At 54.0% G+C, this 19043-nt stretch overlaps 1 protein-coding gene across 1 annotated transcript; it reads left to right on the top strand.

The window, feature by feature from the left end:
• The first annotated feature begins 137 nt into the window (after positions 1 to 137).
• On the top strand, positions 138 to 18837 carry LOC142258052 (sphingomyelin phosphodiesterase 5-like). Its single transcript, XM_075330486.1, has 7 exons — positions 138 to 1338; positions 1447 to 1522; positions 12369 to 12509; positions 12784 to 12873; positions 13314 to 13377; positions 13453 to 13588; positions 13994 to 18837. Exons 1-7 carry the CDS (start codon positions 364 to 366, stop codon positions 14096 to 14098), a joined length of 1587 nt encoding a protein of 528 aa, XP_075186601.1. The 5' UTR covers positions 138 to 363; the 3' UTR covers positions 14099 to 18837.
• Positions 18838 to 19043: the final 206 nt, after the last annotated feature.

Below are 19043 nucleotides of genomic sequence, written 5' to 3'. Positions count from 1 at the left end.
TGATGACTTCTCCCTTTCTTTCAGCCGGTGGATGTGACGGTGTCACCGATGCCTTTCCGCCGGGGCGTTGGGTCTCCGGGCTCTCCTCCGGCAGGGCGTGGGGTCACAGTCTACCTGGTTTTGACTTTTCCGATGACTTCATCTTTCTTTCAGCCAGTGGATGTGCAGTGTCACTGATGCCTTTCTGCCGGGGCGTTGGGTCTCTGGGCTCTCCTCCGGCGGGGCGTGGGGTCGCCGTCTCTGCCCGGTTTTGCCTATTCTGATGACTTGTCCCTCTCTTTCAGCCGGTGGATGTGACGGTGTTACCGATGCCTTTCCGCCAGGGCGTTGTATCACCGTCTCTGCCCAGTTTTGCCTATTCTGATGACTTCTCCTTTCTTTCAGCCGGTGGATGTGACGGTGTTACCGATGCCTTTCCGCCAGGGCGTTGTATCACCGTCTCTGCCCAGTTTTGCCTATTCTGATGACTTCTCCTTTCTTTCAGCCGGTGGATGTGACGGTGTTACCGATGCCGTTCCGGAGTCGCCCTTCAGCTGCCGGCTGCTGGACCTGCTCTTCCAGCTGAGTTGTGTCCTGGTGTTCCCATCTTACTGGTTCATCGATCGGCTGTTGTCTTGCGCGGTCTCCACCAGTGCGGAGCGCTCCTGTGCTCTGCGCACCCTGTGCCTGGTATTTGGGGTGCCGCTGTTCCTGCTTCTCTTCGTCGTGTCCGTGCCCCTGTGTGTCTTCGGTCTTCTGCTCTGGGCTCCGCTCCACCAGGTCCGCCGGCCATTCAGTTACCAGCGATCTGTGGTTTCCGCGAGTCCTCCTGACAGGACCATCACTGGCGTCCGCGCCTTCATCTTCATCAGCGCCAATCTGTGTCTCCTGCCGGATGGCTTGGCGCGTTTCAGTAATCTGAGCCACACGCAGCGCCGTGTCACGGCCATCTCCCGACTTCTCTGCGCTCCTCAGGAGGATGTGGAGGACTTGGCTCCCGTCTGCAGCGCTGAGGACGTCCTGCCCATGATCGAGACCCCCAATAATAAGACCAGAGATGGAGGAGAGGTCGGCCCGTTTGAGGTTTCTCTTGGTTTCCCACAGGATGCGGACTTTATTTGCCTTCAGGAGGTGTTTGATGGCCGAGCGTCTCAGAAGATGCGCCGCTGCCTCAGCTCCTCCTTTCCCTACATCTTATATGACATTGGCCCCTCGGGGCCACATGGTTGTGGCTTCAAGTTCTTTAACAGTGGACTATTCCTGGCCAGCCGGCACCCGCTGCTTAATGCCAAGTATTATATCTACCCAAATGCACGTGGAGAAGACGCGTTGGCCTCCAAGGGCCTCCTGAGTGTTAAGGTAAAGTAGCCGATATGTTCCGGCACAGCGAGGTCGCACCGCAGCACCATGTGCGGCCCTGGGCTCAATGCTCGCGGGATCTCAGCCTGTGATGTCATTTGTCTGCAGGTTCAGCTGGGAGTCACAGAGCAGAAACAAAGGATTGTGGGATTTATAAACTGTACCCACCTCCACGCTCCAGAGAGTAAGTGTAGCCAGCCGCCTGCAGGGGGCGACACTGTAACAGCATATATAGTGGGGAAACTCCCCCTGCTGGGGTCTTATGGTGACCAGAAACTGACCCCGGGAGGTGAGGCTCCAGTGCGGGAGTGTTCTCATATATCAATAGCATCTCTCCTCTGTACTTGTCTGAGGGTTGCTCCTCCCTTTCTACATGTTTGTGGAGGTCCTCCTCTTATTGGCCATGTCTGGAACAATGCACCCTCTTCCCTCTGGACTCCGGGTGGAGGTGCCCTCTTCCCTCTGCACTCGGCCTTTGGGTGGAGGCTCCCTCTTCCCTCTGGATGTCCCCTCTGGGTGGAGGTGCCCTCTGCACTCAACCTTGGAGTGGAGGTGGCCGCTTCCCTCTAGATGTCCCCTCGGGAGGTGCCCTCTGGACTCGTTGCTCGGAGTGGAGTCCACCTCTACTTCGAGACTTGTCCTCAGGGTGGATTTGTCCTTCTCGCTCTGGAGGTGCCCTCTTTTCTCTGGACGTGGCCTTGAGGTGTTGGCGCCCTCTTTGCTCTGGACGTGTCCTCGGGGTGGAGGTGCCCTCTTTCCTCTGGGTGGAGGTGCTCTCTTTGCTCTGGACGTGTCCTCTGGGTGGAGGGGACCCTCTTTGCTCTGGACGTGTCCTCGGGGTGGAGGTGCCCTCTTTCTTCTGGACTTGTCCTCTGGATGGAGGGGACCCTCTTTGCTTTGGATGTGGCCTCGGGGTGGAGGTGCCCTCTTTCCTCTGGACGTGTGCTCGCGGTGGATGTGCCCTCTTTCCTCTGGACGTGTGCTCGGGGTGGAGGGGCCCTCTTTCCTCTGGACGTGTGCTCGGGGTGGAGGGGCCCTCTTTCCTCTGGACGTGTGCTCGGGGTGGAGGGGCCCTCTTTCCTCTGGACGTGTGCTCGGGGTGGAGGGGCCCTCTTTCCTCTGGACGTGTGCTCGGGGTGGAGGGGCCCTCTTTCCTCTGGACGTGGCCTCGGGGTGGAGGGGCCCTCTTTCCTCTGGACGTGGCCTCGGGGTGGAGGGGCCCTCTTTCCTCTGGACGTGGCCTCGGGGTGGAGGGGCCCTCTTTCCTCTGGACGTGGCCTCGGGGTGGAGGGGCCCTCTTTGCTCTGGACGTGGCCTCGGGGTGGAGGGGCCCTCTTTGCTCTGGACGTGGCCTCGGGGTGGAGGGGCCCTCTTTGCTCTGGACGTGGCCTCGGGGTGGAGGGGCCCTCTTTGCTCTGGACGTGGCCTCGGGGTGGAGGGGCCCTCTTTGCTCTGGACGTGGCCTCGGGGTGGAGGGGCCCTCTTTGCTCTGGACGTGGCCTCGGGGTGGAGGGGCCCTCTTTGCTCTGGACGTGGCCTCGGGGTGGAGGGGCCCTCTTTCCTCTGGATGTCCCCTTGGGTGTAGGGATCGGTCTTGGCGTGTTATGGGTCTCTTTGATCAGACCTCTCTATCTCTGTGTGTCTAGGTGATGCCACCCTGTGAGGGGATATCCTTCCATCTCCGGTGATCACACATCTAGCCATCTTTCTTTCTCTTTGTTGGGGTAATATGACATTTATGAAATCTGTGTGATGTGTAATGAGGGGCCCCTGTGCTCTGGGAACAGGGCAGTCACAGCTCGGAGATATGGGGTCTGAAATTCAGCCGGGAGGGGAAGAGGTGAGCGATGGCTGATGAGTGTCAATCAGATATGATGGGACGGATGAATAGTAAAGGTCGGCTGTGGAGTGACGGATGGCTAGTGAAGCAAGGTCGGCTGTGGAGTGACGGATGAATAGTGAAGCAAGGTCGGCTGTGGAGTGACGGATGGCTAGTGAAGGTCAGGATATGGAGTGACGGATGGCTAGTGAAGGTGAGGATATGGAGTGACGGATGGCTAGTGAAGGTCAGGATATGGAGTGACGGATGGCTAGTGAAGATCAGGATATGGAGTGACGGATGGCTAGTGAAGGTCGGCTGTGGAGTGACGGATGGCTAGTGAAGATCAGGATATGGAGTGACGGATGGCTAGTGAAGGTCGGCTGTGGAGTGACGGATGGCTAGTGAAGCAAGGTCGGCTGTGGAGTGACGGATGAATAGTGAAGCAAGGTCGGCTGTGGAGTGACGGATGGCTAGTGAAGGTCAGGATATGGAGTGACGGATGGCTAGTGAAGATCAGGATATGGAGTGACGGATGGCTAGTGAAGGTGAGGATATGGAGTGACGGATGGATAGTGAAGGTCAGGATATGGAGTGACGGATGGCTAGTGAAGGTCAGGATATGGAGTGACGGCTGGCTAGTGAAGGTCAGGATATGGAGTGACGGATGGCTAGTGAAGGTCAGGATATGGAGCGACGGATGGCTAGTGAAGGTCAGGATATGGAGCGACGGATGGCTAGTGAAGGTGAGGATATGGAGCAACGGATGGCTAGTGAAGGTCAGGATATGGAGTGACGGATGGCTAGTGAAGGTCAGGATATGGAGCGACGGATGGCTAGTGAAGGTCAGGATATGGAGCGACGGATGGCTAGTGAAGGTCAGGATATGGAGTGACGGATGGCTAGTGAAGGTCGGCTGTGGAGTGACGGATGGCTAGTGAAGGTGAGGATATGGAGTGACGGATGGCTAGTGAAGGTCAGGATATGGAGTGACTGATGGCTAGTGAAGGTCGGCCGTGGAGCGACGGATGGCTAGTGAAGGTGAGGATATGGAGTGACGGATGGCTAGTGAAGGTGAGGATATGGAGTGACGGATGGCTAGTGAAGGTGAGGATATGGAGTGACGGATGGCTAGTGAAGGTCAGGATATGGAGTGACGGATGGCTAGTGAAGGTCGGCCGTGGAGCGACGGATGGCTAGTGAAGGTGAGGATATGGAGTGACGGATGGCTAGTGAAGGTCAGGATATGGAGTGACTGATGGCTAGTGAAGGTCAGGATATGGAGGGACGGATGGATAGTGAAGGTCAGGATATGGAGTGACGGATGGCTAGTGAAGGTCGGCCGTGGAGCGACGGATGGCTAGTGAAGGTGAGGATATGGAGTGACGGATGGCTAGTGAAGGTCAGGATATGGAGTGACGGATGGCTAGTGAAGGTGAGGATATGGAGTGACGGATGGCTAGTGAAGGTCAGGATATGGAGTGACGGATGGCTAGTGAAGGTGAGGATATGGAGTGACGGATGGCTAGTGAAGGTCAGAATATGGACTGATGGATGGCTAGTGAAGGTCAGGATATGGAGCGACGGATGGCTAGTGAAGGTCAGGATATGGAGTGACGGATGGCTAGTGAAGGTGAGGATATGGAGTGACGGATGGCTAGTGAAGGTGAGGATATGGAGTGACGGATGGCTAGTGAAGGTGAGGATATGGAGTGACGGATGGCTAGTGAAGGTGAGGATATGGAGCGACGGATGGATAGTGAAGGTCAGGATATGGAGTGACGGATGGTTAGTGAAGGTGAGGATATGGAGTGACGGATGGTTAGTGAAGGTGAGGATATGGAGTGACGGATGGCTAGTGAATGTGAGGATATGGAGTGACGGATGGCTAGTGAAGGTCAGGATATGGAGCGACGGATGGCTAGTGAAGGTCAGGATATGGAGTGACGGATGGCTAGTGAAGGTCAGGATATGGAGCGACGGATGGCTAGTGAAGGTGAGGATATGGAGTGACGGATGGCTAGTGAAGGTGAGGATATGGAGTGACGGATGGCTAGTGAAGGTGAGGATATGGAGTGACGGATGGCTAGTGAAGGTGAGGATATGGAGGGACGGATGGCTAGTGAAGGTCAGCCGTGGAGCAACGGATGGCTAGTGAAGATCAGGATATGGAGGGATGGATGGCTAGTGACGGTGAGGATATGGAGGGACAGATGGCTAGTGAAGGTGAGGATATGGAGGGACAGATGGCTAGTGAAGGTGAGGATATGGAGGGACGGATGGCTAGTGAAGGTGAGGATATGGAGTGACGGATGGCTAGTGAAGGTGAGGATATGGAGTGACGGATGGCTAGTGAAGGTGAGGATATGGAGTGACGGATGGCTACTGAAGGTCAGGATATGGAGCGACGGATGGCTAGTGAAGGTCAGGATATGGAGCGACGGATGGCTAGTGAAGATCAGGATATGGAGTGACGGATGGCTAGTGAAGGTGAGGATATGGAGTGACGGATGGCTAGTGAAGGTGAGGATATGGAGTGACGGATGGCTAGTGAAGGTCAGGATATGGAGCGACGGATGGCTAGTGAAGGTGAGGATATGGAGCAACGGATGGATAGTGAAGGTCAGGATATGGAGTGACGGATGGCTAGTGAAGGTCGGCTGTGGAGTGACGGATGGCTAGTGAAGGTGAGGATATGGAGTGACGGATGGCTAGTGAAGGTCAGGATATGGAGTGACGGATGGCTAGTGAAGGTCGGCCGTGGAGCGACGGATGGCTAGTGAAGGTGAGGATATGGAGTGACGGATGGCTAGTGAAGGTGAGGATATGGAGTGACGGATGGCTAGTGAAGGTGAGGATATGGAGTGACGGATGGCTAGTGAAGGTGAGGATATGGAGTGACGGATGGCTAGTGAAGGTCAGGATATGGAGTGACGGATGGCTAGTGAAGGTCGGCCGTGGAGCGACGGATGGCTAGTGAAGGTGAGGATATGGAGTGACGGATGGCTAGTGAAGGTCAGGATATGGAGTGACTGATGGCTAGTGAAGGTCAGGATATGGAGGGACGGATGGATAGTGAAGGTCAGGATATGGAGTGACGGATGGCTAGTGAAGGTCGGCCGTGGAGCGACGGATGGCTAGTGAAGGTGAGGATATGGAGTGACGGATGGCTAGTGAAGGTGAGGATATGGAGTGACGGATGGCTAGTGAAGGTCAGGATATGGAGTGACGGATGGCTAGTGAAGGTGAGGATATGGAGTGACGGATGGCTAGTGAAGGTGAGGATATGGAGTGACGGATGGCTAGTGAAGGTCAGAATATGGACTGATGGATGGCTAGTGAAGGTCAGGATATGGAGCGACGGATGGCTAGTGAAGGTCAGGATATGGAGTGACGGATGGCTAGTGAAGGTCAGGATATGGAGTGACGGATGGCTAGTGAAGGTGAGGATATGGAGTGACGGATGGCTAGTGAAGGTGAGGATATGGAGTGACGGATGGCTAGTGAAGGTGAGGATATGGAGTGACGGATGGCTAGTGAAGGTCAGGATATGGAGTGACGGATGGCTAGTGAAGGTGAGGATATGGAGTGACGGATGGCTAGTGAAGGTGAGGATATGGAGTGACGGATGGCTAGTGAAGGTCAGAATATGGACTGATGGATGGCTAGTGAAGGTCAGGATATGGAGCGACGGATGGCTAGTGAAGGTCAGGATATGGAGTGACGGATGGCTAGTGAAGGTGAGGATATGGAGTGACGGATGGCTAGTGAAGGTGAGGATATGGAGTGACGGATGGCTAGTGAAGGTGAGGATATGGAGTGACGGATGGCTAGTGAAGGTGAGGATATGGAGTGACGGATGGCTAGTGAAGGTCAGGATATGGAGTGACGGATGGCTAGTGAAGGTGAGGATATGGAGTGACGGATGGCTAGTGAAGGTGAGGATATGGAGCGACGGATGGATAGTGAAGGTCAGGATATGGAGTGACGGATGGTTAGTGAAGGTGAGGATATGGAGTGACGGATGGCTAGTGAATGTGAGGATATGGAGTGACGGATGGCTAGTGAAGGTCAGGATATGGAGCGACGGATGGCTAGTGAAGGTCAGGATATGGAGTGACGGATGGCTAGTGAAGGTCAGGATATGGAGTGACGGATGGCTAGTGAAGGTGAGGATATGGAGTGACGGATGGCTAGTGAAGGTGAGGATATGGAGTGACGGATGGCTAGTGAAGGTCAGGATATGGAGTGACGGATGGCTAGTGAAGGTGAGGATATGGAGTGACGGATGGCTAGTGAAGGTGAGGATATGGAGTGACGGATGGCTAGTGAAGGTCAGAATATGGACTGATGGATGGCTAGTGAAGGTCAGGATATGGAGCGACGGATGGCTAGTGAAGGTCAGGATATGGAGTGACGGATGGCTAGTGAAGGTGAGGATATGGAGTGACGGATGGCTAGTGAAGGTGAGGATATGGAGTGACGGATGGCTAGTGAAGGTGAGGATATGGAGTGACGGATGGCTAGTGAAGGTGAGGATATGGAGTGACGGATGGCTTGTGAAGGTCAGGATATGGAGTGACGGATGGCTAGTGAAGGTCAGGATATGGAGTGACGGATGGCTAGTGAAGGTGAGGATATGGAGCGACGGATGGATAGTGAAGGTCAGGATATGGAGTGACGGATGGTTAGTGAAGGTGAGGATATGGAGTGACGGATGGCTAGTGAATGTGAGGATATGGAGTGACGGATGGCTAGTGAAGGTCAGGATATGGAGCGACGGATGGCTAGTGAAGGTGAGGATATGGAGTGACGGATGGCTAGTGAAGGTCAGGATATGGAGTGACGGATGGCTAGTGAAGGTGAGGATATGGAGTGACGGATGGCTAGTGAAGGTGAGGATATGGAGTGACGGATGGCTAGTGAAGGTCAGAATATGGACTGATGGATGGCTAGTGAAGGTCAGGATATGGAGCGACGGATGGCTAGTGAAGGTCAGGATATGGAGTGACGGATGGCTAGTGAAGGTCAGGATATGGAGTGACGGATGGCTAGTGAAGGTGAGGATATGGAGTGACGGATGGCTAGTGAAGGTGAGGATATGGAGTGACGGATGGCTAGTGAAGGTGAGGATATGGAGTGACGGATGGCTAGTGAAGGTCAGGATATGGAGTGACGGATGGCTAGTGAAGGTGAGGATATGGAGTGACGGATGGCTAGTGAAGGTGAGGATATGGAGTGACGGATGGCTAGTGAAGGTCAGAATATGGACTGATGGATGGCTAGTGAAGGTCAGGATATGGAGCGACGGATGGCTAGTGAAGGTCAGGATATGGAGTGACGGATGGCTAGTGAAGGTGAGGATATGGAGTGACGGATGGCTAGTGAAGGTGAGGATATGGAGTGACGGATGGCTAGTGAAGGTGAGGATATGGAGTGACGGATGGCTAGTGAAGGTGAGGATATGGAGTGACGGATGGCTAGTGAAGGTCAGGATATGGAGTGACGGATGGCTAGTGAAGGTGAGGATATGGAGTGACGGATGGCTAGTGAAGGTGAGGATATGGAGCGACGGATGGATAGTGAAGGTCAGGATATGGAGTGACGGATGGTTAGTGAAGGTGAGGATATGGAGTGACGGATGGCTAGTGAATGTGAGGATATGGAGTGACGGATGGCTAGTGAAGGTCAGGATATGGAGCGACGGATGGCTAGTGAAGGTCAGGATATGGAGTGACGGATGGCTAGTGAAGGTCAGGATATGGAGTGACGGATGGCTAGTGAAGGTCAGGATATGGAGTGACGGATGGCTAGTGAAGGTGAGGATATGGAGTGACGGATGGCTAGTGAAGGTCAGGATATGGAGTGACGGATGGCTAGTGAAGGTGAGGATATGGAGTGACGGATGGCTAGTGAAGGTGAGGATATGGAGTGACGGATGGCTAGTGAAGGTCAGAATATGGACTGATGGATGGCTAGTGAAGGTCAGGATATGGAGCGACGGATGGCTAGTGAAGGTCAGGATATGGAGTGACGGATGGCTAGTGAAGGTGAGGATATGGAGTGACGGATGGCTAGTGAAGGTGAGGATATGGAGTGACGGATGGCTAGTGAAGGTGAGGATATGGAGTGACGGATGGCTAGTGAAGGTGAGGATATGGAGTGACGGATGGCTTGTGAAGGTCAGGATATGGAGTGACGGATGGCTAGTGAAGGTCAGGATATGGAGTGACGGATGGCTAGTGAAGGTGAGGATATGGAGCGACGGATGGATAGTGAAGGTCAGGATATGGAGTGACGGATGGTTAGTGAAGGTGAGGATATGGAGTGACGGATGGCTAGTGAATGTGAGGATATGGAGTGACGGATGGCTAGTGAAGGTCAGGATATGGAGCGACGGATGGCTAGTGAAGGTCAGGATATGGAGTGACGGATGGCTAGTGAAGGTCAGGATATGGAGTGACGGATGGCTAGTGAAGGTGAGGATATGGAGTGACGGATGGCTAGTGAAGGTGAGGATATGGAGTGACGGATGGCTAGTGAAGGTCAGAATATGGACTGATGGATGGCTAGTGAAGGTCAGGATATGGAGCGACGGATGGCTAGTGAAGGTCAGGATATGGAGTGACGGATGGCTAGTGAAGGTGAGGATATGGAGTGACGGATGGCTAGTGAAGGTGAGGATATGGAGTGACGGATGGCTAGTGAAGGTGAGGATATGGAGTGACGGATGGCTAGTGAAGGTGAGGATATGGAGTGACGGATGGCTAGTGAAGGTGAGGATATGGAGTGACGGATGGCTAGTGAAGGTCAGGATATGGAGTGACGGATGGCTAGTGAAGGTGAGGATATGGAGTGACGGATGGCTAGTGAAGGTGAGGATATGGAGCGACGGATGGATAGTGAAGGTCAGGATATGGAGTGACGGATGGTTAGTGAAGGTGAGGATATGGAGTGACGGATGGCTAGTGAATGTGAGGATATGGAGTGACGGATGGCTAGTGAAGGTCAGGATATTGAGCGACGGATGGCTAGTGAAGGTCAGGATATGGAGTGACGGATGGCTAGTGAAGGTCAGGATATGGAGTGACGGATGGCTAGTGAAGGTGAGGATATGGAGTGACGGATGGCTAGTGAAGGTGAGGATATGGAGTGACGGATGGCTAGTGAAGGTGAGGATATGGAGTGACGGATGGCTAGTCAAGGTCAGGATATGGAGTGACGGATGGCTAGTGAAGGTGAGGATATGGAGTGACGGATGGCTAGTGAAGGTCAGGATATGGAGCGACGGATGGATAGTGAAGGTCAGGATATGGAGTGACGGATGGCTAGTGAAGGTGAGGATATGGAGTGACGGATGGCTAGTGAAGGTCAGGATATGGAGTGACGGATGGCTAGTGAAGGTGAGGATATGGAGTGACGGATGGCTAGTGAAGGTGAGGATATGGAGTGACGGATGGCTAGTGAAGGTCAGAATATGGACTGATGGATGGCTAGTGAAGGTCAGGATATGGAGCGACGGATGGCTAGTGAAGGTCAGGATATGGAGTGACGGATGGCTAGTGAAGGTGAGGATATGGAGTGACGGATGGCTAGTGAAGGTGAGGATATGGAGTGACGGATGGCTAGTGAAGGTGAGGATATGGAGTGACGGATGGCTAGTGAAGGTGAGGATATGGAGTGACGGATGGCTAGTGAAGGTGAGGATATGGAGTGACGGATGGCTAGTGAAGGTGAGGATATGGAGTGACGGATGGCTAGTGAAGGTGAGGATATGGAGCGACGGATGGATAGTGAAGGTCAGGATATGGAGTGACGGATGGTTAGTGAAGGTGAGGATATGGAGTGACGGATGGCTAGTGAATGTGAGGATATGGAGTGACGGATGGCTAGTGAAGGTCAGGATATGGAGCGACGGATGGCTAGTGAAGGTGAGGATATGGAGTGACGGATGGCTAGTGAAGGTGAGGATATGGAGTGACGGATGGCTAGTGAAGGTGAGGATATGGAGTGACGGATGGCTAGTGAAGGTGAGGATATGGAGGGACGGATGGCTAGTGAAGGTCAGCCGTGGAGCAACGGATGGCTAGTGAAGATCAGGATATGGAGGGATGGATGGCTAGTGACGGTGAGGATATGGAGGGACAGATGGCTAGTGAAGGTGAGGATATGGAGGGACAGATGGCTAGTGAAGGTGAGGATATGGAGGGACGGATGGCTAGTGAAGGTCGGCCGTGGAGCGACGGATGGCTAGTGAAGGTCAGGATATGGAGTGACGGATGGCTAGTGAAGGTCGCATCAATCTTCTCCCGATACATCCATACAGATAAATACAGGAAAGGCAATGGATGGTCGGATATGGAGTGACGGAGGAATATTACTGGTTGGATATGGAGTGATGGATGAAAAGTGATGGTCTGATATGATGTGATGGTCAGATATATGGTGTGACTGTGATCTGATGGATCAGTAATGATGGAGATATATGGAGTGATGCATGAATACTGATGGTTGGCTATGGAGTGATGGTCGGCTATGGAGTGATGGTCGGCTATGGAGTGATGGTCGGCTATGGAGTGATGGTCGGCTATGGAGTGATGGTCGGCTATGGAGTGATGGTCGGCTATGGAGTGATGGTCGGCTATGGAGTGATGGTCGGCTATGGAGTGATGGTCGGCTATGGAGTGATGGTCGGCTATGGAGTGATGGTCGGCTATGGAGTGATGGTCGGCTATGGAGTGATGGTCGGCTATGGAGTGATGGACGGCTATGGAGTGATGGACGGCTATGGAGTGATGGACGGCTATGGAGTGATGGACGGCTATGGAGTGATGGTCGGCTATGGAGTGATGGACGGCTATGGAGTGATGGTCGGCTATGGAGTGATGGTCGGCTATGGAGTGATGGTCGGCTATGGAGTGATGGTCGGCTATGGAGTGATGGTCGGCTATGGTGTGATTGACCAGTGATGGTAGGATCTGCTGTGGAGGATCAGATCTGCAGTGGAGGATGGGCCTGCCTCTATGGTGTGGTGGATATGAGGGGTGCGGTACATTGTGGTGGTTACAGCGGGTACCAGGCTTGGAGTCTCTGGTGCGTCGCTCACTGTTTCCTTTTGGTTGAGGACGATGTGTGACGTTGTGTATAATGAGTGTGGCGTCTGCTGCGGGGCCGTCTGCTCTGACCGGAGGTCTCTGTTCTGTGTGTCCAGGCGATGCCGCCATACGCTGTGACCAGATGTCCCTGATCCTTCAGTGGGTGTGTGACTTCCAGGCTGAGAACTCGCAGGACGGGGAACTTGTCGCCTTCGATGTCCTCTGTGGAGATCTGAACTTTGACAACTGCTCATCAGGTACGTGATCTGCGAGACGACCGCCCAGGTTATAGCGGTCATGTGATGTATCATACTGACTGTTATATGACGGCGTGGTGCCGCGCTCCGGCTCTGCGTCTGGTGACGGCGTGGTGCCGCACTCCAACCGCCCCGCTCCTGGGCGCAGAGCTCTGTTGATACCTTTTTATCTAGTCCTAGTTTGTGTAATTTCAGCCCCCGCCCTCTGTATACAGGTAGTTGTTATATACAGGTGACCTCACAGGTTTCTTCTCGTGGTTTCTGCTTCTTTCAGACGACTGCCTGGAGCAGAAGCACAAGCTATTTTCCATGTACAGCGATCCCTGCAGAGACTGTGCGGGGCAGGACCGGCCCGGATCTGTGGGTGAGTCCACAGCAGCTCTCGGAGACCCCTCTGCACCCCCTGATCCTGGCCACAGACCCCACACAATGCTACGGCCGTAGAGCCGAGTTACGATGTGTGATGGCTGCTCAGTGGTGATCGCACGTGTCATAGAATACAAGAAATAACCAGCTACATCCCTCTGCTGCTCCTCTGGGAAGAGGTTGAAATACTCATATCAAGAGCTCGCTGACGGTCCCTTACTTTCAGTCTTGTTGTCTCTTTCCTTCATAGCACAGAATCTGCCAACCCCATAGTCCAACACGTTCCCCATAGTACAGTATCCGCCATCCGCATAGTGCAACATCCTCCCCCATAGTACGGTATCTTCCCCTCCCCCATAGTACGGTATCTGCCTCACCCCCATAGGGCCGTGACCCTTCTCCGCTACCATCGGTGGTGATCCGCTTGTGCCTCTGCAGGGACCCTCCTCAGGCAGGAGCTCCTGTACCATGAAGCGGTGAACTCCCCGGCCCAGCTGAAGAGGTGAGTGATGTGGTGAATGGCGGGCTGGTCCACTCCTCCCATCATCCCCTCCTCACGATTGATCTCTGGTTGCAGCACCCTCCAGTCAGACGGTGAACGGCGGCGGTATGTGGCGTCCCCATTACCTCAGAGTGACGACAGCGGTGACCACTGGACGGGGCGACGCATCGATTACATACTGTACAGAGAGGCGGACACTCTGCTGCCCGTGGTGAGTATACCCCCCCATCATCCACAGCCGCCTGCTTTACACCCCCCGACCGCCATGATATCCCAACCTCTCACCACCGGTTTCCACCCCAGAAACCATAGTCAGGGAACTGTAGACAGACGGATGTATACGGGGGCTGACGAGGGCAGGGAGCGTCCACTGTAGTGATGGGGGGGCGATTCTCTGTACAGGACCAACTCTAGGACCCCTCCACTTATAGAGACCCACAGCTGAACTGGGAGCCCACCCCTAACACTAAGGAGGGGGCATCTAGTGACGGGCTGGAAAGTGCCATTGATTTCAGGGAAGTCCTGTCTTATAATTATAGCTGGGAATGCTGATAAGTGGGGTACCCCCTTTAATTATTCTCTGATGTTTCTTACTATGTTTCTTTTCTGGTTGAAGGTTGTAGACAAGTTTCAATTCATCACCCGGCTGGCCGGCCTCTCGGATCACATCCCAGTGTCCCTCCACCTGTCCACCTCGCTCCCGGAGAGCAGCGCCCTGTGATTGGCCTCTCGGATCACATCCCAGTGTCCCTCCACCTGTCCACCTCGCTCCCGGAGAGCAGCGTCCTGTGATTGACCTCTCGGATCACATCCCAGTGTCTCTCCACCTGTCCACCTCGCTCCCGGAGAGCAGCGCCCTGTGATTGGCCTCTCGGATCACATCCCAGTGTCTCTCCACCTGTCCACCTCGCTCCCGGAGAGCAGCGCCCTGTGATTGGCCTCTCGGATCACATCCCAGTGTCTCTCCACCTCGCTCCCGGAGAGCAATGCCCTGTGATTGGCCTCTCGGATCACATCCCAGTGTCCCTCCACCTGTCCACCTCGCTCCCGGAGAGCAGGGTCCTGTGATTGGCCTCTCGGATCACATCCCAGTATCTCTCCACCTGTCCACCTCGCTCCCGGAGAGCAGGGTCCTGTGATTGGCCTCTCGGATCACATCCCAGTGTCTCTCCACCTGTCCACCTCGCTCCCGGAGAGCAGCATCCTGTGATTGGCCTCTCGGATCACATCCCAGTGTCCCTCCACCTGTCCACCTCGCTCCCGGAGAGCAATGCCCTGTGATTGGCCTCTCGGATCACATCCCAGTGTCCCTCCACCTGTTCACCTCGCTCCCGGAGAGCAGCGCCCTGTGATTGGCCTCTCGGATCACATCCCAGTGTCTCTCCACCTGTCCACCTCGCTCCCGGAGAGCAGGGTCCTGTGATTGGCCTCTCGGATCACATCCCAGTGTCCCTCCACCTGTCCACCTCGCTCCCGGAGAGCAACGCCCTGTGATTGACCTCTTGGATCACATCCCAGTGTCTCTGCACCTGTCCACCTCGCTCCCGGAGAGCAATGCCCTGTGATTGGCCTCTCGGATCACATCCCAGTGTCTCTCCACCTGTCCACCTTGCTCCCGGAGAGCAGCGCCCTGTGATTGGCCTCTCGGATCACATCCCAGTGTCTCTCCACCTGTCCACCTCGCTCCTGGAGAGCAGCGCCCTGTGATTGGCCTCTCGTATCACATCCCAGTGTCCCTCCACCTGTCCACCTCGCTCCTGGAGAGCAACGCCCTGTGATTGGCCTCTCGGATCATATCCCAGTGTCTCTGCACCTGTCCACCTCGCTCCCGGAGAGCAATGACCTGCGATTGACCTCTCGGATCACATCCCAGTGTCTCTCCACCTGTCCACCTCGCTCCCGGAGAGCAGTGCCCTGTGATTGGCCTCTCGTATCACATCCCAGTGTCTCTCCACCTGTCCACCTCGCTCCCGGAGAGCAATGCCCTGAGATTGACCTCTCGGATCACATCCCAGTGTCTCTCCACCTGTCCACCTCGCTCCCGGAGAGCAGGGTCCTGTGATTGGCCTCTCGGATCACATCCCAGTGTCTCTCCACCTGTCCACCTCGCTCCCGGAGAGCAGGGTCCTGTGATTGGCCTCTCGGATCACATCCCAGTGTCTCTCCACCTGTCCACCTCGCTCCCGGAGAGCAGGGTCCTGTGATTGACCTCTCGGATCACATCCCAGTGTCCCTCCACCTGTCCACCTCGCTCCCGGAGAGCAGTGCCCTGTGATTGGCCTCTTGGATCACATCCCAGTGTCCCTCCACCTGTCCACCTCGCTCCCGGAGAGCAGTGCCCTGTGATTGGCCTCTCGTATCACATCCCAGTGTCCCTCCACCTGTTCACCTCGCTCCTGGAGAGCAGCGCCCTGTGATTGGCCTCTCGGATCACATCCCAGTGTCTCTCCACCTGTCCACCTCGCTCCCGGAGAGCAGGGTCCTGTGATTGGCCTCTCGGATCACATCCCAGTGTCCCTCCACCTGTCCACCTCGCTCCTGGAGAGCAGCGCCCTGTGATTGACCTCTCGGATCACATCCCGGTGTCCCTCCACCTGTCCACCTCGCTCCCGGAGAGCAGCGTCCTGAGATTGACCTCTCGGATCACATCCCAGTGTCCCTCCACCTGTCCACCTCGCTCCCAGCGCCCTGTGATTGACCTCTCGGATCACATCCCGGTGTCCCTCCACCTGTCCACCTCACTCCCGGAGAGCAGCGCCCTGTGATTGGCCTCTCGGCTCCCATGTGATCATTTGCCTGGCCGGCCTCTTGGATCACATCCCGTGACCCTGGTCATCCTCCCTACTGGAGATCAGCACCTTCTAATTAGCTGACCAGCCTCTCTGATCACAACCCCCTGTGCCTGCCCTTGTCTTCACTCTAGGAAATCACATTCAGTGATTGGCTATCAAACCTTTAGATCGCACTTACATCGCACCAGTGTCCTACAGTTGTCGGCCCACCCATCATAGGGTGCTGATTTCCTTGAGTGAAGAAGACATGTCTGATCACATCCCTGTGTCCCTGCCCCTCTAGTCCTCACTACTTCGATCACCTCCTTTTTAAAAATTGGTCGGCTGCCTCTGGGATCAGACGTGGCTGGCTAGCCGGCCTCTCCGATCACGTGATTGGCTGACCGGCCGGCCTCTCAGATCACATAATGATGTCCATGCACTTCATCCGTCCGGTGCCCTGGGATTGGCTGCTCTAAACACAGACCCCTCAGTGCTGGTGTGCATGTGGTGGGTTAGGGTTAACCCCTGTATTGCGTTATTAATAAAATGTATTTGATACGAGGATCTGTAATCATCGTTTTGATCCGGTGCCAGAGCTGGGAGAATTTTCTGGGGTTTTTTCTCTGCACCTGACAGCCTTCTGAGCGGATCCGGTACATTGTCAGCTCCTCAGCACATACCCTGTAATGTGAAACGTCACCGGGTATCGGTGAGGGTCCCCCAGCTTCTCACGTGACATGTATAAATCTGTAAGATCCACATCCCATTGGACACTCGGCTGCTGACGGGGGAGGGGATTCCTGTAATGATCTCCAATGTCTGTATCCACGTCTCCCAATGATTAGAGAGCTCTGCTTGGCGTCGTGTATTTACCTACAGAGGTGGTCCTGTGATGGACACAGGTGTACGGCCCGTTACAGACTGATTAGCTGAGCCACGCTTCTGTCTCATCACACCACCTATTCTAGGAGTGGACAAGCAAAGACGCGAATAATGGTGAGTATTTGATACAAAGGTTGTAGAAGGAATAATGTCATAGAGATGATAAAGTATGACCTCAAGTAACCTCCCAAGAGGAGCCAAGAAGAGGAACAAAGTGTCTCAAGTCAAGTGACAAAATTCCCTAATAATTAGACCCAGCAGGCGCCATTCTCTCATTTCCACCTCCGATGTGGACAGGCTCATATCATCCAGAACTTATGTAGAGACGACGGAGAAGGCAAAATGGGACTTAGATTCTATTAACAACAAAGACCTTACAGAAGCACAATGGGAGGAGAAGCGATAGACGCACGGACTTCACACGGCGTCACAGAACAGACAAATGCTGCAGAGCGGCTGTGACATCCTCTTATTGTGTGGCATTTATGGAGCTCATCCAATGGATCCACCCATCTCCCGAGCACCAACAAATATATCCAATCCACAAGTGTAAGAATAAGTGTTGACTGAAGTTCCTGTCTTGTGATAGACTTGTAGGAGGTGGTCGAGCCCTGCAATGTAGAGTGCAATGTGTCATGCCTATTGCTAAATGAGTATGTTCATATGTTCTACTGCTAACTGTGTGCAGGTTCCCGATACAGTAGCGCGAGACTGTTACCCAAGGCGGCACCTAGTGGTTGAGCTGAGGATAGCAGAAAGATGGATGAGCGAGAGTTAAACGGGTGGTGGCAGATGTAGGAGAGAGACTGGTTGGGAGGTTGCGAAAGGAACTAATCTAGAATAGAGTTCAAGTGAGAAAATGTGGCCTTAGTGCCAGTCAGGGAACCCTGAAGTATTTTAGAGAGGTCTGGAACCTATGGTTCACCTCAGTAGGCTTAGAGAGTCGCCAGGGCTCAGAATCGGACACAATTGAAGCTATGGACCGTTGTTGTTATGAGTACGTTTTCCAGTTTGGGGCTCCCTCTTGTGGTCAGTGCTGGTGGTGCAGTTGATGTGTGGAATGAAAGCCACACACCTGTAGAGGACTGGCAATCAGGGTCAGATTGGGACTATATAACTGAGTAGTTTTCTCTTGTTACTTGCCGGTGATCAATGATCTCCAGTGTGTTAATGACCTTCTGTAACCAGCCCTGCTCTCTACAGAACTCCTCTCTGATAAGTGGTCGTTGTACCTCCTGTTGTTTGTTTTACACTTTCTTGTTTTTTTTCTGCTTAATACTAATGCTTGATTCCTATTTTGTCTGTGTGTAGTTCGTGGTGGAATGGGATCATTCCCTGCTGGGAGTGTCTGTATACTTAGCTCCATGATTCTACAGGATTTGTGTTTTGTCATACTTGTTATTAATTCACTCCCTCGTCTGTATTAGTGTTTCTGGATCCCAGTAACATCAGAGTGCTGATACAGTGGGGGAGAGGTTGTGTGACCTCAGGATATTTCCATATCAGAAGTGCTGGTATATATTAGGGTTTTTACGGCTGCAGACAGTTGCTCCTTCCTATCATTTTCTATGAAGATAGTTTGGGCCTCACCTTTGCTTAATCTGTCCTTTCTGCCTTTGTATTGTGTTTTTCTATATCCCCGTAGCCTTTACATGTGGGGGGGCTATCTATATCTTTGGGTATAGCGAGGACATGATGGAAGCTATGGACCATGTGTGCTCTGGTGTATAGAAAGGAGGAGAGGACACTATGGAAGCTATGGACCGTGTGTGCCCCAGTGTATGGAGAGGAGGAGAGGCATGATGGAAGCTATGGACCGTGTGTGCTCTGGTGTATAGAGAGGACATGATGGAAGCTATGGACCATGTGTGCTCTGGTGTATAGAGAAGAGGAGAGGACATGATGGAAGCTATGGACCATGTGTGCTCTGGTATATAGAGAGGAGGAGAGGACATGATGGAAGCTATGGACCGTGTGTGCTCTGGTGTATAGAGAGGAGAGGACATGATG

This window comes from Anomaloglossus baeobatrachus, chromosome 1 (assembly GCF_048569485.1).
Source record: "Anomaloglossus baeobatrachus isolate aAnoBae1 chromosome 1, aAnoBae1.hap1, whole genome shotgun sequence".
In the NCBI taxonomy this organism is placed as follows: domain Eukaryota; kingdom Metazoa; phylum Chordata; class Amphibia; order Anura; family Aromobatidae; genus Anomaloglossus; species Anomaloglossus baeobatrachus.
The sequence above is the reverse complement of the archived record's forward strand: the minus strand, read 5'-3'. Positions and strand labels throughout refer to the sequence as shown.

Excerpts from the sequence above, each read along its gene's own strand:
- LOC142258052 (XM_075330486.1), top strand. The coding sequence starts at position 364 with ATGACTTCTCCTTTCTTTCAGCCGGTGGATGTGACGGTGTTACCGATG. Across the intron at positions 1,339-1,446 it reads AGGGCCTCCTGAGTGTTAAG|GTTCAGCTGGGAGTCACAGA; the intron begins GTAAAGTAGCCG and ends ATTTGTCTGCAG. Across the intron at positions 12,510-12,783 it reads CTTTGACAACTGCTCATCAG|ACGACTGCCTGGAGCAGAAG; the intron begins GTACGTGATCTG and ends TGCTTCTTTCAG.